This window comes from Stegodyphus dumicola, chromosome 3 (genome assembly GCF_044657685.1).
Source record: "Stegodyphus dumicola isolate Sdum_Otavi_A_Nest chromosome 3, ASM4465768v1".
In the NCBI taxonomy this organism is placed as follows: Eukaryota; Metazoa; Arthropoda; class Arachnida; order Araneae; family Eresidae; genus Stegodyphus; species Stegodyphus dumicola.
In genome coordinates this window covers 278,725,441-278,748,772 of record NC_140770.1, presented here as the reverse complement: position 1 = coordinate 278,748,772, position 23,332 = coordinate 278,725,441, and the positions used below count along the sequence as shown (strand labels likewise).

General features: G+C 32.8%; 1 protein-coding gene across 1 annotated transcript in view; it reads left to right on the top strand.

Moving 5' to 3' along the window:
- Nup153 (nucleoporin 153) overlaps positions 1-23,332 on the top strand; it is a 118,186-nt gene that overhangs the window by 39,844 nt on the left and 55,010 nt on the right. Inside the window, exons 10-14 of the mRNA XM_085814217.1 lie at positions 796-881; positions 1,155-1,236; positions 4,478-4,714; positions 4,808-4,927; positions 16,158-16,302. Of these exons, the coding sequence (XP_085670343.1) occupies positions 796-881; positions 1,155-1,236; positions 4,478-4,714; positions 4,808-4,927; positions 16,158-16,302 (670 nt within the window). The remainder of the gene's footprint in view (positions 1-795; positions 882-1,154; positions 1,237-4,477; positions 4,715-4,807; positions 4,928-16,157; positions 16,303-23,332) is intronic.

Below are 23,332 nucleotides of genomic sequence, written 5' to 3'. Positions count from 1 at the left end.
CCGCTCTCTCATTCTCATAATGACCAGTGTGAGCTTTGATCCAATGTAAATTCAAAATATGCTTCTTTCGTAGTTCTAAATAAGTATGCTTAATTCCATTAGCAATATTATTCTTTTGAAAGGGACAGAAGAGAGCCTAAGAGCAGATAAGGCATCTGAGTATAAATTAATGTAATATGGATAATTTCTTGATCCAGGATAAAGCTATTTTAATTGCCAACAATTCTGCTTGATAAGCTGAATTTCTTGGTTTTAAAGTAAACGTTTGGTAATCGATTTCAATACTGTGGAAAAATACAACGAAGGCGCAGCCATATTGGGGATGGTTATCAGTTAATACCATTCCCAAAAGAAAAAGGGGGAACAGAGAGACCTTTCATTTTAAAAACCTTGCATAACTAATACAAATGATGCTTCAGATAAGCAGGGTGGTAAAGAGCTTAAAAAGAATCAGATTGTAGATATGAAATACACTAATATTAGTTTAAAATTAAGTCAACAGCATTGAGAAGGAAATATTCCTTGTGATAAATAAATGTCCTAGTCGTCAGTAAATGAAACTACTTTATAATAAAAATGTCTGTTAAAGAAAATTTAGAGTTTATTTACTAAGAATCAGTCTCTCCTTCACTGTCATGGCAATTTGAAAATTTATAGTTGTCTTGCAGTTAATTGTGTTTCACAATCAAAGAAACGTATATTCATTTCTACTCTTGAAAGAATCTGTATCATTATTGCATAGCTTGGATTGCTTGCTTTTGTTCTAACCAAGAATGAAAATTTTTATTATTGTAGGAATCTTCCATTCTGAATGTTGAAGAGAAAGAGCATAGGCAAATAATTACAGACCAAGGGGGTTTAGCAAATAGTTCTTTTGATGAGTAAGTATATTGTGTTGTTTAGCCCAACAGGGTATTAATCTCATGATTTTATGTTTATTCACTTTAATTTTTATCTATTGATGACATTATTTTGCATCACTTTCAGACATTGAGTAGTTTGTTTGCCATATTACATACATGTACTGTATTTGCATAAGAGCAACTCGCGAGTCAAGCTATTGCCACCCCTGCTATATATGCATACTTTAATGTATATATCTAAAAATATTGTTTAGATGCTAATAATCTAAAAATGTGATTGAAATTTTACAGTGTTTCGAAGGGAGGAGGTGGAAAGATGCGAACAAAATTAAATCAGCAGCATCGCCCATGCAAGGAAGTGTCAGAAAATGAGGTAACAGTATCTTTGCATGTTACAAAATATTGATGCTTATATTTCTAATCTGTACTTATAATGTATGCAAGCTAGGTAGCAGTTTATGAGAATAAATACTTTTAATTATGAATTAAATCATCTTTGATGTATTGAGGTATTATTTTTTCAAGTGAATAACAAAATCTATTCAGTTTAATTAGACTGTCAACTCTCCTGCAATTTCATCACACTACCCAATCTCCTAGTTTATAACTGAATCTCCTGGTTTTTAAATTTAAGCCTTTACTTAAAGAAAGTGTTTTTCAGCAATAAATTAAAGTTATTGAATTGATGAAATTTGGAGAAATTTCGTTACCCCACCTGCAGTGATTTTTCAGTGTAATTTTTCTTATGAAAATGTATTTGATCTGAATTGTTTTAATCTAACATAAGTTTTTGAAAAATATTTTGTAAAGATTCAACCAATGTTTAATATATTAATATTTACATTTAATTTTGTTTTACATCAGTATATGATATATTATTATTTTTATTTTCATCGTGTTTAAAAGTACTTGGATAAATTACAGCGTTTGTTCTCTACTCGGGATTTTGTGTAAAATTGTAAGAAACTTACAAAACTGATATTAGCTAAACAACATAAATTTCAGAATATTAAATTAAATATTAATATAGTTTATGTAAAATTGAATTATGATTAGTTGAATAGCCTGGATATATAAAATGAATTTAAGTCAGTTTAAAAGGTCTTTAGAAATGGTATTGCTGCACACAGGAAAACCTCCGGGAAACAGCCAGTTTTTGATATGAAAATTTTAAATTTATAAGCATAGCCACTTTTATCTCAGTACATCCTTACTTTATATCCGTGTTATTGTTTTTTTAGGTAAGTATTGTTTTAACAAACTTCTGCCTTTGAAACGGGTTCGTCAATCGTTTGTTTTTTTTCCCTGGTCAAAACAGACTATTGAATCATTACAACAGAATGAGTCAATACAAGCCGAATTTTCTATAAACTTTGTCAAATGTTTTGTCCTTATTTTTTGCATGACGCTGTTATCATTCAAATGCAGATTGTCCAAAATCCATGAAAACTTCTTTACACCATTTGCTTCACAACATAAGATTCATTCAGTGACCAAAAATCCTGATAGTTTGGGAGTTTTTAAATTCCCATTAGAATGTTTATTCTAAAAAAAAAAAAAATCATCATTTCCTAAAAACCATCATTAAAAAAAAAAAAAAAAAAAAAAAAAAAAACATTTCATAAAAAAAAAAAGAAAAGAAAAGAAACCATTTCATTCACAGGTGAAAATGGCTTTTTGAAATGATTTAAATCAAATTCCTCGTCATTATAAATATCATGAATGCACATCAAAGAGTTTTCTGGTTGCAATTTTCTAATTTCGACTATGCGTAATGTATGCTTTATGCATGCGCGCGTTGAAAGAAATGATTAATAAAGTAAACAAATAAATATTAAGCTTTTTTTTTTGTAAATTTTAATACCCTTTAGATCATAATTGCTCTTTATTTCATAAATTACGGTTTAATATTTTTAATTTTATAATTTCTGCATGCCATCATACCAGATTTAAAGTGATGATCTATAATCAGGAGTCATCGAAGTCCCGACGAGTCCGGATTAAAGACTTTTGACTGTATTTGTCGGTATATTTGAACTACAGAGTGTAGCAAACAAAAATGTCTGTGCAGGTCCCAAACTTATGATTTCAGATAGAAAATAAATTGGAATTTTTTTCTTTAGATGATATTATTATTGTCTATGTCTATTTTAATAAATATTTAGTAAGATAAATTTAAAGTTAATATATTTTTATTCAAATAAATAAAATGTTCTAGTCTGATCAGCTGTTTTCAGATGAAGAATTTACCCTGCGTGCAATTTAAATTTAAGATCCCTGACATATTCTTCACTTAAAGTAAAAACTTCAGATTTTTACTGTGTTTCTTCACTTAAAGTAAAAACTTCAGATGTTTTTTCAGTGTGATTCGCTCGCATGATGCATCTGAGTGTATTACATATTTTTTCTTGTATACTATACTAGCTATGCAGCCAGCCTTCGTCTGGCTTTTAACTGTACCGGAAAAATGCCTGAAGGGAATGCCAAACGTTAAATTTAAAAACTGCGCAGAATTTTACTCTGCAGAACTACTTCATAAAAAAATAATTAAAACCCACAAATAAAAAAAAAAACATATTACATATAAAAAAATTACATTGAAATGAGTAATATTCGTTAATACAAATGTTAATTATCCTAATAAATAAATTAACCAACTTCCCATTGCCTTCTCTCAAGAAACATCCAGTATCCAAGAGAAACATTAAATTTAAAAACTGCGCAGAATTATCGCCCTCATTTTTCCAAGTGGCAACAGTGCTGATTTTCAACAGTCAGCAATCCAGTATACAATTGAATGCAAAACTGTTGCCAAAGCCACATTTCTGAAAGAATGAAAATATTTAAAATGATGCGATAAAATTGAAAAGAGAAAATAAAAAAATCTGATTCAAATTTTTAAAAAAACATCGCTTCGAGGTGCACTGGCTCTTGTCTAGGTGGACCAATGTACCAAATTACATAGCTCTGTGTCTATTAGCTTACGCACAGCACGAACGAAAAACACACAGACTCTTTCTTTTATTATATGTAGAGATTATCATTGCTGCCACCAGAAATATTATTTATTGTTAGTATAAGCATTGGTCTCATTAGGATAGTCCATTGAAAATTCATTATTATGTAGCACATTTCCGTATTTACTGGACCGATGCCTTTATAGTAATTCTAGAATTTTTAAGCACATAAAAAGTAATGTAAATATTAGAGACTTTTTTTTTTTTTTTTTTTTTTTTTTTTTAAGTAAATATCTGTAATATTAACTGTTCCTGTGCAAGGTGACTATAAAGCATTGTGAAATGTATTCAAAGTGTGGTCAGGTCATTTAAATTTGCCAGAGCACTTCAGGGCTATATACTTGTAAGGAGGGATGACTTTCTAAAGGAAATTGGCTCATATTCATGTTAGATGTGGTGTGTTAATGACTTCTAGATGCTCCAGCTGGGAATATCCTGGGGTTCAATCGGAATTCGTAATTAAGTTGTAAGAAATTATTAAGTTGAATGTCATTTCAATTTTTAAGATTAATTATAAAATTTAATGTAATAAAATTGCAAAATTTATTTTTATGTAGTTCATAAATTTATTTTATCAAAATTGTACTTATTTTTTAGGTGAATTATGATGCTCCTTTGCCTAATATACCTTTACCAATTTCAAAGTTGCCTACCTTCACTTTTCATCCTGACAGTCAAGTGGACAAGACTAGTTCTGTTGCAAAAAGCATGTCTTCCTTTGCTTATCAACCTGATAGACAAGTGGACAAAACCAGTTCTGTTTCCAAAGGATTTGTGTTTTCAGATCCGATAGAGCTAATGTTACCCAATTCAGCACTGCCTGAAACATCTGTTGTAAGTTTTAATTGATAGGCTTTTCAAAGTTTTTTGTTGTTTTTTTGTGTTTTCTTTTTTAATGTAGAAATATATTTATGGTTTTATTTGCAGTCTCAAGAGGGAACCGCTCAAACAGATCTTGTCAAAAATGACCAGAGTGGAAAATCTTTCAAATTTTCAAGCCCAATTGAACATACATTACCAGCACCCGATCTACCTTCAACAGAAGCTGTAAGTCTTTTTTTCTCCCTTCTCTTATTTACAGTTGCATGTGGCTTAAAAATAGCATTAATTGTAAATGCATAGGTATGTTTCTTTCAGTGAAAATTTTCTAGTGTTAAGTAATCTGGATTTTGTAAATTTTGTAACTGAATTCCATTAACTTTATTGTATGTAGATTAGACTATAATGTGTTTTTTGATATCAAATAATTTTTTGAATACATTAAAATAAACATTTTTAAATTAGTAAATTGTATTCAGAAGTTGAGTCAAGCTTTGACAACATGACCCCTTCCAGAATAGTTATTATTTGTTTCTTTTTGAGAGTCCTTTTCAGCCTATTCTAATGAACACACAGTATTGAAACTTGGAATACATGTAACTGAATCCATAGGCAAAAAATTTTAAAAAGAAAAGTTCAAATTTTGACCTTAAGCCTTTTTCAATGAAATTTTGCTTAAAATAGATGAGATCCTTCTGTGTGAATTAGAAAATACTCTTCTGTATAGAGAGCAAAACCATTGGTATTAGAAAACTTGTTTAGATGTAAGTATGCCTCTAGAGAAAAAAAAAGAACATATGGGAAAGACTTTGATTAGGAAAGACGATGAAGAAATTTGAAGATTGGAAACCTCAGCATAGCTTAAGGAAGGAGATGGTTGCCCATTTTATAAAAAAATTGTTAAAAGAAGTGACAGTGTAGTGGGTAACAGAGTTTCTTGCTCTCAGTATTCAGTAATATGTCAAAGAAATATTCAGTAATATCCCATACAGCACACTTAGTTGCTCAGACGTTGCAGTGACCTCTCAATGTTGCATTTTCTTCACATTACATTTGTGACCACGGTACAGCGTCGCAGAAATGTCGCATTGCGATGTGGATGTGAATGTAGTACGAATGTCACACACTTGTCACAGCAAACATTTAATGTGACAACAAGAATTTCGAAGTCTTCCCCGCCCTGACCGTTCTTGACCTTGCTCACATAATTCTTTAATGGGAGGTATTCTTGCGTGTTGACCTCCCGTTGATTCATTGCTATGTACGAGGGCCATCCAGGAAGTAGATTACGTTTCCGTCTGTGTCCGCTAGGGGCGGGGCTAGCGCGGCCATCTTAGGGTCAGAGCGTTGCGCAGCTCAGTCTGCATCTAGCCGTGCTAGTGAGAGGTTCGTGCTGTGCTCCGTTCAGATACTGTGACGGTTTGAGATGTCTGCGTTAATTGAAAATCCCGCGAGGTGCGCTCAGTAATAAGGTTTCTGACTGCAAAAAACTGTAAACCGATAGAAATCTATCGGCAGCTTCGTGAAGTGTATGGGGACAACATTATCACTGAAGGTGGAGTGCGACAGTGGGTCATAAGATTTCAAAATGGCCAAACCAATGTTCACGATGAAGATCGAAGTGGGAGACCCAGCATAGTGACCGCCGAACTTCTCGAAAAAGTCGATGTCCGTGAAAATCGAAATTTCACAATAATGGAACTTTCTTTGAGTTTTCCACAAATTTCGCGAAGTTTGTTGCACGAAATCATCAGCGAAAAGCTTGGTTACCACAAGTTTTGTGCAAGATGGAAGGCAAGAAGAGGTAACGAAGTGGTTGAAGGCGCAGGCGGCCGAATTTTTCGACGAAGGAATTTCCAAGCTCGTACATCGCTACGATAAATGCCTTAATTTGTATGGTGACTATGTAGAAAAGTAGTATTTGAGTGTGGCTTTCATCTGTATATAATAAAATTTGTTTCCTATACTTTGTTTATTTTTTTATTCCAAAACGTAATCTACTTTCTGGATAGCCCTCGTATTTCAGTAAACCTTTCTAAGTAAATTATTCTTTTATGCTTATAGCTTGCAATTTTAGTTATTTTTTTTATTAAAAATATTAACAGCTTTTAGCGTGTTTTTATTGATGTGGTACTTCGAAATCATTGAACTATATTCTGTGGTGAATGCATTCACATTCTACCGAATCTAGTGTTATTAAGAGAGACTGACGAAAGAGTTTGTTGTCTGCATAGCGTTTGTCTTAAGGATTTTCGCGACCGTTTTTTTAGTTCTGTTCACCGAACACATCATCTATGCTACATTTTCAGGTAAGCACTGTTTTTGTACATTGACGTGAATGATATCAGTAATAATTAATATGTAATAATAAAAGTGTAATTTAAATGCTATGAACAAAAAGAACTATTGGCAGTAGGTTAACTTTTATTTGTATTACAAAGAGTACGGAAGCAAGGGCCATTATCAAAAGTCATCTTATTTTTGTCTTACTGCTTAGAAATTTTAATTTACGGAGTTAGGTTTATTTGGTAGATATAGTTCACTTTTTGTTGTTTTTAATGTTAAAAGATAATGAGAAAAAAGAATTGATTTTACTGCAGTACTTTCATCGTGTTCAGCTATTTTTCGAAATTATTGACAACTTACTTCCATGCGTGGTACTTAGCGCCACATTATAAATGATGCCATACTTCCATCTAAATCCAGTATCTAAATTTCTGAGATTAGTTTTTAAATTTATTATATCAGATTTTTTGTTTTCGCAAATTATGTCACACTTTTATGTATAATATATTTGTGTTGTTAAAGTAACCCAATTTCCTTAATAAGAGATTTAGTTAGAGAAAAATATTACCTAGTTTAGGTCAAATTATTTGAATATGGCAAAACATATGTGGGCTGCCTACTTAGGGAACGGATGCCTTCGTGGAGAACTTTCTAAGGAAACTAAGTCGTATTTACTTTATATATTAAAGAAAACATGAAAACCTGTGATAAGTATTTACTTAAAAGATTAAAAGAATATATTTATTGTATTAATTTTTCAAATAGATACATAAATTATTTAAATGATAAAAATATAAAAATAAGGAAATTACATTTCATCGTTACTTATATATGAAGTTAAAATTTCACTTTTGACAAAAGAGTATAAATTAATATTAATTTGTCTCTAAAAGTACAAGTTACTTCATGTTATAAAGAAACCAAATTTCAGATTGTATTTTAAGAAAATTTAACCTATTGGAGATAATTTTATAAATGTAATGAAAATTACTGTAAATTGAAATGTATTCTGAAGCTTCATCGATGAACTTTATTTGAAATAATAATTTTATTTTAAATTAATATATATTACATCTGCGAACAAGATATTTTATTTTGTTATTATAAACTCAAAAATTACATCTAACCCTCTAATTAAATTATCTAAGCTTATCACATCTAGTTTTTCTTTAATGTATCATTTTCAGAAATAGACATTTAAAAGATACTAATTTCTGCAATCGTGTTAAAAAAGCTTAAAAAAATTAAGAAAGGAATCTTGCGCAAAGAAATTTAGAAATTTCATTGTGATAACTTAGAAATTCGCATATTATAAAACGCTGTTGAATTAAAGTCTCTCTCAAACAGGGGAAGAAAAACTTATTTTAAGGTAAAATATAACTTCATAGAATTATTTTTATTGGGACAGACCTCAGTTCTTTCCCACATTTAAATAAGCAAATAAATTTGTTTGGACATTTTATAACAGAAAGCCAATCTCTGAAAGCTCCGTATAATTGCGCTACATTATAGTGGGACAAACAAATATTTCTTTCATTGTAAGAGGAGGAGTTTTATATTTTAATTATTTTTTAATTTTAACAAAAGTTTTAAAGTTATTCCTACAAAATTAAGTAGTTTATTTTCATAAGTACAGCCAATTTCAATTTGAACTTCAGTATATAACTGAAATTCAGTTTTAATTGCATAGATTCTAAAATGAAAGACATAAAACATGTTTTCATATTTCATTTCACTTTGTGTTTTCATTTTTTTATATTAAAGAAATCAAATAATCTATTTCTCTTCAGTTAAAAGTATACAAAGGAAACTGTTTCTTTAATTCCCGTGTAGTAAAAAAAAACTATAACATCATTGCTAAAACATGTATTGATGGCTTTTTGACATCTTAACAGTTAAATCATTTCTGATTTCAATAAAGAAATCAAATGAAAAATTTAAAGAAAGTTTATGCATCTCTGGTATTTTTCTTGTCAATAATCGCTTCATTCTTAATAATAATTTTAAAATTTATTTTCAATTATTATATATTAATTATTACTGCTATCATTCAAGTCAGTATACAGTAAGTGTTTACTCCCCATATATGTTGATTAAATAAAAGAACTTGCGAACTTTAACGAATGAGGGGGGAGGTGTTAAGAAATATAGTTATTATAAACATTGCAAGCCAAATAATACTTTTTTGAAATGTTTATTTTGAAAGAGGGAGAAGAAGGGGTTAAATTAAGAAATAAAATAAAATTTTTAATAAGTTATAATTCAGATTTTTAATACAATTTAAAAATTTTGCAAAAAAATTAACTGTCTTTAAATATTAAATTCTAAAGAATGAAAGCAAAATTATGTAGCTTCTGGGCAGCTTATACTCAAAAGTATTAGCAATGTAATATGGCTAGAAAATGACCATATGATCACTTTTGCATCATATATATAGTAATGCATTCTGCATTTTCTGTACGCTCTAGTTTACAGTTATGTAACCTTAATAGGGTGAGATAACAACCTCAGTAAGATGAGAAAATTTCAAATGATTATATTAGATATTTTCAATTATTTAAAAATTTTGAATATTACAAAAGTACTAATTCAGAAGTCAAACAACCAAAATCAGCGTTATATTTACAAAATTTTCACAGGACTAGTTTCGATGGTTTTACCGAACCACCATCCTCAGCTGCAAAACCGCAAATGAACAAGATAGGAAATAATGATTAGATAAGATAAGAAAACCTGGACAAGAATAATCTGTTGGTGAAACCAGAACTAAAACATAATTTCTTTAAAGGCCGAAGGCAAATTTGGATTGGAATTAGGATCGTTAACTAGAACAGAAAGATTTTTATGAATGTGAAATGCCTCTAGAAAATCCAGTTCTCCAACGGAAGATGTTTTTTGAATAATTTTGGCAGCAGAAAAATTGAAAGTGTGATTTTCGGACCAACAACGTTGGGCAAATGAAGACTTCTGTGTTTCCTTTTTTCTAACATATGCCTCATGTTCCTTGATGCGAAATTTTAAGGCTCTCTTAGTTTGGCCAATGTAAATTAAACCACACTGGCAAGGAATCCTATAAATACCCCAGGAATTCATATCCGGAATGGGATCCTTGAGTATGGAACTCGGAATTTTATTGATGGGAGAATAAACAACCCGAAAGTTAAATTTCTGCAAAGTATGTGCAACTTTATAGCTAATTGATGGAAAGAAGGGAATGACAACAGAATTTTTATAATCTCCTAAAACAAGAGTGTGCCTTTTAGTGTGTTGTGATGAGAATTTTTTAACTGCTTGATTAATAATGTTGGGTGAAAAGCCCCTGTCAATAGCTATTGCTTTTAAATAATTTACTTCTTCATCAAGGACTAGTTTGGAGGAGCAAACTTGAAGAGCAAGGAAAACATAGGAAAAAATTTTTTGTTGTTTGACTTCTGAATTAGTATTTATTCGGCGTGTTATTGTGTCTTAATTACAAAAGTATTTTAATACCTTGAAAAGTGTAATACCTTACTGGATCATTGAAACATTGTTGTAGTTACCTGCTCTCTAAAATAGGAGTTCATCACTCTAAACATTTAGAAAGTAATCCAGTGTTGTGTGACATCCATTTACATCTTTAGTGACATTATATTCATGGCACTTTATTATCCTGCATTCATGTCACTCTATCGCGTTATATTAAAATCGAAGTGAGTTGTTACATGAATGTCGCAGTGTGACTTCACAACAATATCACAGTGTAGTCTCACGACAACGTTACAGCGGGACTTCGCATCCATGTCACAGTGTGACTTGATAACAATGTCGTAATGTGACTTTGCATCAAATTTGCAATGTGAAGTCGCAAAAAGTGGACATTAAGCCATTCCTACAACGCTACGGGAACATTGATGTATTCACAATGCAACACGTTTGCAATATTGCAGCGATGTGCAGTTCTGTTGGGGATAGTCAAAGAAAACTGCGACAGCTGAAATATGCTTTCCTGGGTCCATGATGCAAAAGTTATTGCAACATATTTTCAGTGGTACCTTTATAAAATCTACTTAGTGCAAAAAATGAAGTTGCAAGATTGAATTTGTCTACTAATTTCTCACTAGAATGGTTATTGACAAAATTGAGCTGTGAATTGTATGGTGTTACAGATTCTATGGTGTGAATTCTATGGTGTTACAGATGATAATATCGCTGATAAAAGAATATCACGTCGCGGCGCGCAATGAACTGGAAGTTTATCTGTCAGCACTATCCTTATCTTCAGGGCAGATGTTTTTATTTTATTCGGCTTATAATTCTTTACTAAATGTAGTATTTCATCTCGATGTACTCCATCTTTGATATGATTTAAATGAAATTCCTCGTCATTATAAATATCACGAGTACACATCAAATAGTTTTCTGATTGCAATTTTCTAATTTCGACAATGCTAATGTATGCTTTACGCATGCGCGCATTGAAAGAAATGTTTAATAAGGTAAACAAATAAATATAAAGCCTTTTTTTAAAATTTTGATACTCTTTAGATCAAATTGCTCTTTATTTCATAAATTACGGTTTCATATTTTTAATTTTATAATTTCTGCATGCCATCTTACCAGATTTAAATTGATGATTTTTAATCCAGAAAAACCAATAATCCAAAATCGGCGAAGTCCCGACGAGTCCGGATTAAAGACTTTTGACTGTATTGCGCTTTCCTTTGAGAAAAGAAAAATAATTAAAAGATCGAGCAGGAACTTTACATTCTTTTAGCCTCTTTTTCTAAAGATAGCATTGTCTTTTTACTTTGTGCCATTATGTAGTTATCAGAAAGGCGTCACATGCTTTCAAAAGTTTCATAGTTTGTAAAACTGTGTGACTATGTGAGTAATAACATACATCTTAGATAACTTCTACATACTAATTTTGTTTAAAATACAAAGGTAGAATGTTATAAATTTTACATTTTTAGCATTTACTTAGTATATTTATACATTTAGAATAACATCATATGAAATTTCCTCCTGAAATAAGATTAAAATAAATAGTATTATTTGTACTATATTTTTAGATTATGGAATTAATTTTCAGAAATTATATTTTTATTAATATTTGACAAAAAATCAACTAATTATACTTATATGTATTATTTTGTTGTCAACATCAATGCTAAAAGGTTTGCAAATTTCATGCTCTACATCAGGGTTTCTTAAACTGAGGGTTGCGGGACCTGCAGCAGGGGGTCGCCAAAAATTTTAGCAATTTTGATATTTCGTACAATTACAAATATTTTTTACACAATTTATTTAAAAATAGATAAATATAAGACAATACAGACAACGAAGAAAAAAACAAAAACCTTTCGATGCATTCTTTTTATAATATAAATGCTCATTTTCCTTGCTTTGCGTGTGACAATGTCATTTCGTTTGATACTTATTTAAAATGTTCGCATTGTTCTATGTCTTAAAATTAGAAATTAAAGTTAATGACCTAAAACTGCAACAGTATATTACAGTACAAGTGAAAAAATTGACAGTTTCACTCGCGCGTGTGTTGGATTTGCACAAAATGTTTGTAAATATTATGAGGTCCTGAATGTCGCGAAAAAAATCTCTCATAAAAAATTGCGACTGAAAAAAGTTTAAGAAACCCTGCTCTACATGGACTGATTTCACTCCTAAACCACTGCCCACCTCTCTTCCAAGGTGTGCAGCTTACCCCCTCCCTTGATACAGATACATTTCACATTTAGAAAGCTCAAAGGTACTATTTATCAGTTAATTTCATTTAAGGCCAAAAAACATTCAATGTGCCTCTCAAAAGGTTAATTTTGTCGTAATATGTAGCAAAGAAAAAGGAGTAATCATTACTTCATTGATTGGTATCAACTCTTTCTGGTTGCAGGATTCTTTCCCAGTTTACTTTATACCTTTGGCTGGGCATTTTATATGCGATAACACTCTTTTCTTATCATCCTGGTAGTTAATTAAAGCTTTATTGTTATTAGGCTAGTTTTATCACATTATTTTTGAACTGTCCTCTAAATAGGACAGTGAGACAATACAATGTCATTTGAAGAATTTCTCCCCTTATAACTAAGAGTATAAAGGGGGGAAAACACCTCCTTCCTAGTGATTTACCACTGCCGAGTTATGTCAATACAATGGTTTCTGAAGTTAGAGGAAGCATTGGAGTTATTAAATAGTTTAGATTTAGATGAGAGCAATGCTGAAATTTCTATGCTGCCACCACATGCCAGTGAACTAACTGACGAAGATGAAGGGAAAGGCAATGAAATAAATACTGGTGAGATTACTACAGTCAAAAGTCGTTAATCCGGACTCGTCGGGACTTTGGCGATTCCGATTTATCCGGATTATAGATCATCAGTTTAAATCTCGTAAGGTAGCATGCAGAAATTCTAAAATTAAAAATATGAAACCGTTATTTATGAAATAAAGAACAATTATGATCGAAAGAGTATCAAAATTTACAAAAAAAAAAAAGCTTAATATTTATTTGTTTACTTTATTAAACATTTCTTTCAATGTAAGTTGTTTAAGTTGCTTCGTTTTATGTGATAATACTTTCTCTTTAATTCTATAAACAGACTTAATTTCTTGTTCAGTTACAGAGTTCTGCTGTGCTGAGAAAACCGACTAACTTGTCAATCGAAATTTTTTCGTTTTCACTTACCTCTCTGTCACCTTCTTCATGTCTTTATCCATTTTTTGCTGCAATTCCACTTTTTGTTTGATGGACATCGAAACATACTTTCGTTTTGTAGATCCTTTGGGAGCTCCAGCATCGGAAATTCTATTTGACATAATCGAAAGTTCAAGTTTACTTTTATAAAATTGCTCTTACAGTCTGCAAAAAATAATAAGACGGATCCAATTCGAAAATTAAGGAACAACACAATCATCAACATTAACTGAAATAGATAATTAGATAATTTTAGCTTATACCGTCTGTTATACGTAAAATGCGCACGTAAAAATGTTGGGAAATATAACTTATTGTAAACCTTTTACTGCATCATCTCTCCTCCTTGAAATGTGTATTTAGTTTAGTTTTTATTTTAATGTCATATATTAGTTACTTCTACTTCTTTTTCTTATTGCCACTGTTTGCGTTGAGAACAGACTGTTTCAACCTAATTGAGATGCAAAAATGAAGCGTGATGTTACGTCATCTGGAAAGCCGATTTTTGCCGATAGCTGATTGGTTGCCGTGAGACGATGTCATGCCTACTTCTGCTATAAGTATCTCGCGTCGATCTGGCTCAGCCCTCCTTCTAGTTCCTGCTTTCTTGGCACTTGGGTGTGTGGTTTCCAGCCCCTTCAGAAGGATGCGTGCAGTCCGGTGAATGAGTTCCTTGGTTCCTGTATACAAGATGATTGTTCCAAAATAAGTTCCTTGGTTCCTGTATACAAGATGATTGTTCCAGAAGAAGTTCCTTGGTTCCTGTATACAAGATTGATTGTTCCAGAGTAAGTTCCTTGGTTCCAGAAGCTACCATGTGAGTGACTGCCGTGGGCGGCATCCATGTTTTTCATGAAGGTGGCATTTAAAATATGTTAGCGGCGATTCCTCGTGTTCAACTAATGTAAACAGAGTTAGGCCGGTTTTAAGTGCTTTCCAGAACTTGATTTAATTTTTCAGGTGTTTTCTTGATCATTGATCATGGACTTATTGAATGTGTAGCCAATTTCACATGAGGCCGCATAATTACTGTTTAGGACATTTTGTTTGTATTGAATGCCAGTGTTTTTGGAGACCAGGTAAAAATATTATTTGATGAATGATGGTTATATTATATTTTTCTTAAGACTGATATTGTTTAAATTTATTTTCTGTGTTTTTATTCTTTATTATATTGTTAATAAATTGGTTAAGTTTGAAACTTTTTTTATTGTCTTCAATGTCTGCACAACATATTATCTCAGGGAGCTCTTATTGCTACTACTGCTAAATGTTTAATTTTATAAACTTTAAACTTTGCTTTAGCATCAGAAAACGTATTCTGCGCTTGCGCACACGCATATGCGCAGTCGTAAAGGTCTTACGCGCACGCGTAAACGCCTATGCGCATGTGTCACCGCGGCGCATGCGCAGAAAGTTTTTAGCTTTGAGGTCCGGATTATGGGTGTCCAAATTAACGACTTTTGACTGTATGTGATGTTCCTGGGTCTTTGGAGATTAGAACAGGAGACAGTTTCCAGGTTCAGTCGTCCATAGGCTCTAGTGTTTCGACAACAAAGAGCCCCCCCCCCCCAAAAAAAAAAGCTAAAAAATATCGCACTGCGCTACACAAAATGGGAAATACAGGCTGAATCAACTGCAAGTGACTTTCTCAAGAAGATAGAAACTGCACTAAAATCTAAAACTCCATTAGAGCTTTTTGAGCAGCTTTATTCCAATGGAGTTTATAATCTCATAGTAAAAGAAACTGTGCAATGTGTAAAAACATATATCATTAGCAGACATTTTAGATCTAACTGGTTATAATTCAAATATCTGCAAAAGTGTCTACTGCTCAGATGCTGAAATCGCTTCCAAAAGTTGAAATCTTATTTGCACTTTGTGGACAGTGGAACTGTGAGTCAGCATCTCCAGGATCGGTCCTTCAAAGTAAAACCTTTGTTTGCAATACTCAGTAATAATTTTATGAAGTTTGAACACTTCTCAGCAAATCTAAGAATTGATGAAATGATTATCATGTACTACAGTAGGAATAATTTGAAACAGTTTATGTGAGGCCAGGTGATACTTTGCTTATAAACTGTAGGCTTTCTGTGGAAGCAAGTATATTTTTACAATTTTTCTCTCTTCTGTGGCAAAAAATCTGATGTAAGAAATGATAATCATATTGGTATCTGGGTTGTGCTAAAACTGATATAGAATATTGTGAATCCTTCAAGTAACATAAACTTTTTTTTACCAGCTTTGATCTTTTGAAACGTTTTCATGAACTATGTTTTTGAGCAACAGAAACCAACCATACAAGAAAATCAGATAATTTAATAAAAAATATAGGTCTTTCATAGTAAAGCCAGTATATGTAATCAGTTCCCCAATGTTTAATATGATGTTAGGTGCATAATATTGGTATGTTCTCTGAATCCACCTCTTTTTTTTTTTTTTTTTTAATGTTATAATAGCATAATTGATATATTTGTTTTTTAGAGTTTGCCAAAAAGCACAAAAGGCTTCAGTTTTACTGCTCCTTCATCTACATGGGAATGTGGAACCTGCTGGGTTAGAAATCCAGAGACAGAAAATAAATGTTTAGCTTGTGAAACATGGAGGCCTTCAAAAGAGCCTTCTGCTGGTATGTTATTTAAAATATGCAAGTCCATAGTTAATTAAACAAGAAATAATTATAGTAATTTACTGTGTTTTATTTAGGTATTAAAACATTGTAAAAAGTACTAAGGATGTTATTACTTTGTTATTAAAATAAATAGAAGGCAGGGTTCCTTCAATCAGTGTTGTATTTTTAGAGCATTGTTTGATATATTTACTTTATTTATTTACTGTATTTCTCATACCGTTATGGTGATCTCTGAGTTAAGTAAGAAAGTGAAATATTATTATTGTACTGTGAAAGTACAAGGTAACAGACTGTCCAGGTGTTCTTAAGAAAGGTGTATATAACTATGTATAAAGAAGATAAAATGTTCTAAAGTGCAAGTCATTGGTGTGCTCAACAAAAATTTTGACATTTTTTCTAAAACATTTCATAATTTCTTAGAATTTTTGAAAATTTCTATGCTTGTAGCCCATAAAGATCACAATGTACAGGGTGGTTATAACTAAAGTGGCCTTATTCAGACTACTCTAGAACCTGTTCTATTTATTGAATTTTGATGAAATTTGGTATATATGTTATATGGACCATGGGGAAATGATTTCTGCAGTAAAATATAGTTCAAATTTTGACCACCAGGGAGAATTATGGCACCTAAAGAAGGACAAAAATCTGTCAGAATCATTAAAGATTATTCAGTTACAGAATGTGCTCCATTGACATCAATTACATGCTGAAAGCACATTATAGCGTGTTCAGTGGTAGCACAAAGTAACTCTTGAGGGATTTCAGCAAGATGGCATGTAATGCTGGCTTTCAACTCAGGTAAACTTCTAAGTCCTCCTCCATAGACATGGTCTTGTAAGAATTCCCACTACCAGGAATCATAGGGATTTAAGTCGGGGGGGAGGAGGCCAGGCATCCGGAAAATCTGCATAGTACACGATTCTAAGTTAGCATGAAGCAGTTCTTTGATTTAAGAGGTTATCACACATGGCCACAATCCCTGCTAGACGGGACTTTTCTGAGAAGTCATGATTCTGGTAGCACTGGATTAAACAAGAGGATTCCTAGAAAAAAGAGCCCTGCCTAAAGTGAAGTCCCGCCTAGCTATGGAAGCAATGTTGCGGCTACACAGGATTTTTCAAACTTCATCGAAAATGTCTCGGGTCCCTAGTAGAGACAACCAATCAGACGAAAGTTTTGGAAATCCCGATTTGAGCGTTAATCGATTACTGTTTGGCGTTCAAGTGTTTGTAGTAAGTGAGAATGGTAAACTAGCTGCATGTGTTTCCTGGAATTGTGCGGGTTCTGAGAATTGTCCCTTTCAACGTGAAATCCCGCGTAGCCGAAACATAATGTGATTGGGACCTTGCTGTCCAGTGTGGGGAGTTGCTCTATCTAAAACAATGTAGTTCCTGTAAAGCAGGAATGAATTGCTGTCGAAGGAGTTCACTGTACTGTGCACTCATGATGGAGCACGTTTTAGGACTTTGAAGAAATAGAGTTTCGAAAAAAAAACAGTCCGAGGATAAAATCAGCAGTAAATCCACGCCATACAGTCCAATAATCAGAATGCAATGGTTGTTGGTGTAGAGCATTAGGAGCTGAAGCACCCTGTATGTGACAATTTTAAATTATTCACAGCTCCATCTAAAGAAAAGTGCACCTCATCTGACCTTTCCAAGGCCACGTGTTAAGGTTGCAGTACTGGAAGCCAAGTGGATCTTATATGGATGCCATTTTAAAATGGATCGCAGAATTTTTTGTGCTGTCGACCAAGGAATCACCAACTCGTCTGACACCGATTGAACTTTTACTGAAGAATAGTGGGATTTAGAGGATCTTCCAACCACAGCAGTAGAGAATTCTTCGACAGTTTCATTCGCAACCAGTTTCTGCCCTCTTCCTGGCAGCACACCCAAGTCTCCAGTCTCTTCAAATTTCGTAATCATCTTCAAACCATTCTTCAACATGGGCCCTTTTCACAATCACTTTACGATGACATTCACGCAACGGAGCTTACGATTGTTGGCAATGGTGATGATAAAGGCAAAGCATATTTTGCTTCCCTTAAATAAAGCTAAGACTAATGTAAATAAAATCCATGCTTTATTCCGTAAATTAAAGTAAAAGAGCTAACACTGTAGCCTTTACATTTAAAATCATTAAGTGAAAGAAAAACTAGCATAATGCTAACTGATAATAACACAAGAGAACAAGAACATTTGCCGATATTGGCGTACATATATGTAATACTCGGCCAACCCGCCGATCTTGACGTCATCGGCCAATCAGCAACAACCACGCTAGCTTACCGCCGATTGACCTCCGATCAAAATTTGCATGTGGAAAACTAAAGCCAACAAACGGCCCTCTTTTTCCCATGCAAAGACAAAACCAAAACTTACACAGAAGTTCATAGTTCAATTCTATAATACGAAAACACTTATTGTCTTTAAACACTGAAAACATCTAAACAAAACTTTCTTAAATTAACAGCAGTCGCTGCTTTTGTAAATACGGCAGTATTTAATTTACTAGGGTTAAATTCAAGGTCAAACACTCCACCATTTACTAGTCTTCTAACAAAGTGATATTTTACATCTATGTGCTTAGTTCGGCGATTTTCTATTGGCGATCTAGAGAAATCAATGGCAGACTTGTTATCACAAAATATTTTACACTCTCTTAAATTAAACTTTAAAATTTCATCTTGCTTCAGATAAGGCGATATACTTCACTTCCATGGTTGATAAATTTACACATTTTTGTTTAACAGTTTTCCAGATTACCGGTACTTCATCTAAATATAATATAAATCCTCCCATGGACATGCGGTCATCTCTATTACTTGCATAAACGGCATCTGAATAACAATATAAATTTATATGTTTAATTTTTGATAAGTTTAACTTATATAACTTAGTACTATTGAGATAACCAAGCAATTTCAACAATGCTTCCCAATGCCTAATTCCAGGATTCTCCTGAAATTGTGATAAGATATTCACTGCATATGTAATATCAGGCCTTGTCCTGTTAGCTACAAAAACTAAACATCCTAACAGATTTCTAAAGGGTAATGTATGCATTTCTGCAATTTCTGCACTTGTAGATGGACAATCTAATTTTCTAAGAATAGTGCCTTTAGCTATGGGAAGTCAAGTTATTGGTATCTGGAAATGTTTAAATTTTTCAAAAATTTCTTCGATATATTTTTGCTGATGTATAAAAACCCCATTCTCATTCTCTAAGAATTCAATTCCAAGTAACGTTTTAGTTTTGCCTAATACTTTAAGATAAAAAAACTTACTCAGCTGTGAAATTACTTTATCTATACTATATTGATCTTTACTAGAAATCACAATATCATCTACATATAACAAGAGAATTACATTTGAACCCTTTTAAACACAATTACACCATTGTATTTTCTTAAAATGTAGATTTTCTAAAGTACTTTCAAATTCACAAAACCATTCATGGCCGCTTTGATGTAGACCGTAAATGGCCTTGTGTAATAAACACACTTTATTTTCTTCTTCGATAAATCCCTCTGGTTGGGTCGTATATATTTTCTCATTTAGGTTTGCATATAAATATGCATTTTTTACATCTAACTGACAATTAGTCCATCCATATAAACATACCAGGATAGTGAAAAATATTCTTATGATTGAAAAATTTACTGTAAACGTCATCAAAATCTTCACTACTTTTCTGCCTGAATCCCTGTGCTACTAAACGTGCTTTGTATGTAACCACTTGATTCTTTTCATTTCTTTTTAGCGTATAGACCCATTTGTTTCCTATCATAGATTTATTTTCTGGCTTTTCGACTAATTCCCAAACCTTTCTTTTCTTCATTGTGTCACTTTCTTCTTTCATTGCCCTATCCCATTTTTCGGCATTTACTGATTTTCGTGCTTCTTTAAAATTTTGTGGGATAACAATTTCTATGGAATTTGCCTCTTCAGACACGGAGCTAGTCTCCTGTTCTACAAAATTAACTTTCCGCGAGTATTCGTTTTTTCCACTAAAATCAAACTTATCTTTTTCAAATTTAATATTTCTTGCCTCACAATACTTTTTAATATCATTATAAGATCTAAAACGGGTGTCTGTTCCCTCTACATAATAATATATGTCTGTACGTGTTCCATCTAGCCTTTTAACTGCTTTTCTTTGCCAGTTTAAGTCTGATACTTCTTTCGGAGTAGATTTGTCATCTGACAACTTTATTTTTTCTCTAGAAATTTCCTGTTTATCTGATTCTGCTAATAGCTCAAATTCCTCTAGTCTTTTAAATTTAGGTTTTGATTTCTGTTCCAGGATACTATTTGCTGCATACAGTTTTTCATCGAACTTCACATTACAGGTTTTTATTAACCTGCGTTCTTCTGGCAGCCATATCCTATAACCCCTAGTTTCCTTCACATATCCTACCATGATTCCTTCTTTGCATCTCATTTGTAATTTATTTCTAATCTGCTTTGGCACGCCAACATAGGCTTTACAACCAAATATTTTAAAATAAACAACACTGGGTTTTCTATTTAGGAACATTTCATAAGGGGTTCGGTTGCTTTTATGACATACTCTGTTCCACATATGTACGAAACAGCCAAGAGCTTCTGCCCACATTCTTTTCCTATTTTACCATCATTAAGCATAGCTTTAACTGCATCTAATGCCGTTCGGCCCAAGGCGTTTTGACTTCTAGAGTACCTTTGCAAATTAATGCAATTACCTCCACAACTTCGATAAGAAATCTGAAATAATTAAGAAAAAGCAATGGCTAAAGGGAAATGAACGAAACCGTTAAGGGTTTACAGAGAGAGAAGTGAATAAGGAGTCCACACTAGGGACGAAAAATTCTTTCTGCTTTCAACTTGTTTTACAAGATTGAAAGAGAGAGAGTTGATAATTAAGGCGAATTCCTGAACGCACTGCGTTAATGGAATCGAAAAGGTTGGAAGACAATCAGCCAAGAAACGTATTGTTCCAAGGCTTGGGAAAGGTAAATTAGGTAATATGGAAAGCCGCAGAAAAGTTCTCCAACCACCCGTGGCGAACTGCAAGGGCTTTTCACTGTGGAAATAACTGGAGCAATTTTTCGAAGGCGTTAAGAACCGTGATAACAGTAGGAAAGACGGAGAAATTTTGGGAGAGGAGTTAAAGGGAAGAGCTTCGAGCTAAAGTGGCTTAAGTAGTGGGTAAAAATAGTGGAATTTAATGGGGAGAAAAATTTTTAGGGGCAGGATTAAGATTAAATTAATTTTTAAGAGTAGGGATATTTAAGGAATATTAAGCAAGCTTGTAAATTTTATTAGGGAATTATGCTGTTCGGTTAAAACGTTCACACACACCATTCTCTTCTGGGGTGTACGCGTTCGTGCGTTCAACACTAATTCCATTTTCGGCTAAGTACCCTTCGAATTGCCTGTTACAGAATTCCCCACCGTTATCGGTGCGTATACTTATTAATTTTCTATTCGTCAGTCTTTCCTTTGCCTATGATAATTCTTAAAGTTGTAGAACTATTCATTTTTATATTTCATACAATACACTGTTACTAATCTACTGTAGTCATCCACAATAGCAAGAAAATATTTACTCCCACCCTTAGATGGAACTGGTAGTGGGCCACAAACGTCTAAATAAACCAACTGCAATGATTTATCCGATCTCTTCGGAACAGTTTTAAAAGTTATTCTACTAGATTTAGCAATAATACATGGTTCGCACCTCTCCATTGGTTTTCCAGTTTCTGGTAACTCTTTCACGCTTTGATTCTTACTAGATTTCTTAATATAATCAAAATTTACGTGGCTAAATCTCCGATGCCATAGCATTGCATCATCTACTTTATTTAACCTTCCAATTTCTGTACCGTAACCAGCTTCCCTTTTATTTGTTGCATATCTAAATGGTTTTACGTGATAAAGTCCGTCATATTGTTTAGCGTAGCATAATCTATCCCAATTATTAAAGTGTATCCACATCTTCCCTTTTGAAATCACAAAATGAGCACCTCCCTTTTCTAACCTTGCTCCCGATAATAAATTTCTTCTTAGATTTGGATTATATAACACATTATCTAACTCAATCCAATTTATTCGATTGCCTACTTTTACTGCAAATTTTACAGTACCCTTTCCTAGTACTTTACTTTCACAATTTCTTACAGCTAAAGACATACGTATATCGTTTATTTCTTCGAAATTTGTTTTAATAAATTTCTATTATTACAGAAATAGTTGTAGCTGCAATATCTACGACCCAATTAAATTTATCTGCATTACCTCCTTTATCTGTAGTTGTTACATAATTTTCTACTAACATTAATTCTTTATATTTAAACTGTCCATTTTTATCGTCTATTTTAAACTTCTGATTTTTACTTACATTTTCTTTACATTGAGCGATTAAGTGCCCAAATTTATGACATCTGAAACAAGGTCCTATTTTCAGATTCCTCATCTTTTTCTTAGATTTAGCTTTATTTTCAACTTTATCTTTCCCTGCGTTTAAACTAATAGTATTAAACACGCTTACCTTGCTGTCTTCTAAATCGGCATTTACCTGGCGAAGTCGGCTTTCTTCCCTTACCAATTCTTCAGTAATTCTTTCCAGCGTAAAATCTTCGTCCTTCCTCCCATGGATCAACTGTACAATGCCGATCCGGGGGTAATCTTATTGCTAATACTTCTTCTTTGTCCTCTATGAAGCTCCAACAATTTCTATCCAGTAACAGCATTTTCATGTCGACTTTTCATCGATCCCAGTTGTCATGGTTTAACAACTCAGAACCTTCAGGTAGTAATGACGTCTTCAGTTAAGTGTGAGTACAACTTGAACAAACTTCTAAGACAGGTCAGCTTCTTTTCGTGGATAACAGCCCTCTTCACCTACATTCCTTCAGTGCTGAGTTGAACTGGATGACCAATTAGCTGTTGGCGCTGGGCCCATAACCCTGTTGGCAGTGGTGATGATAAAGGCAAAGCATATTTTGCTTCCCTTAAATAAAGCCTAAGACTAATGTAAA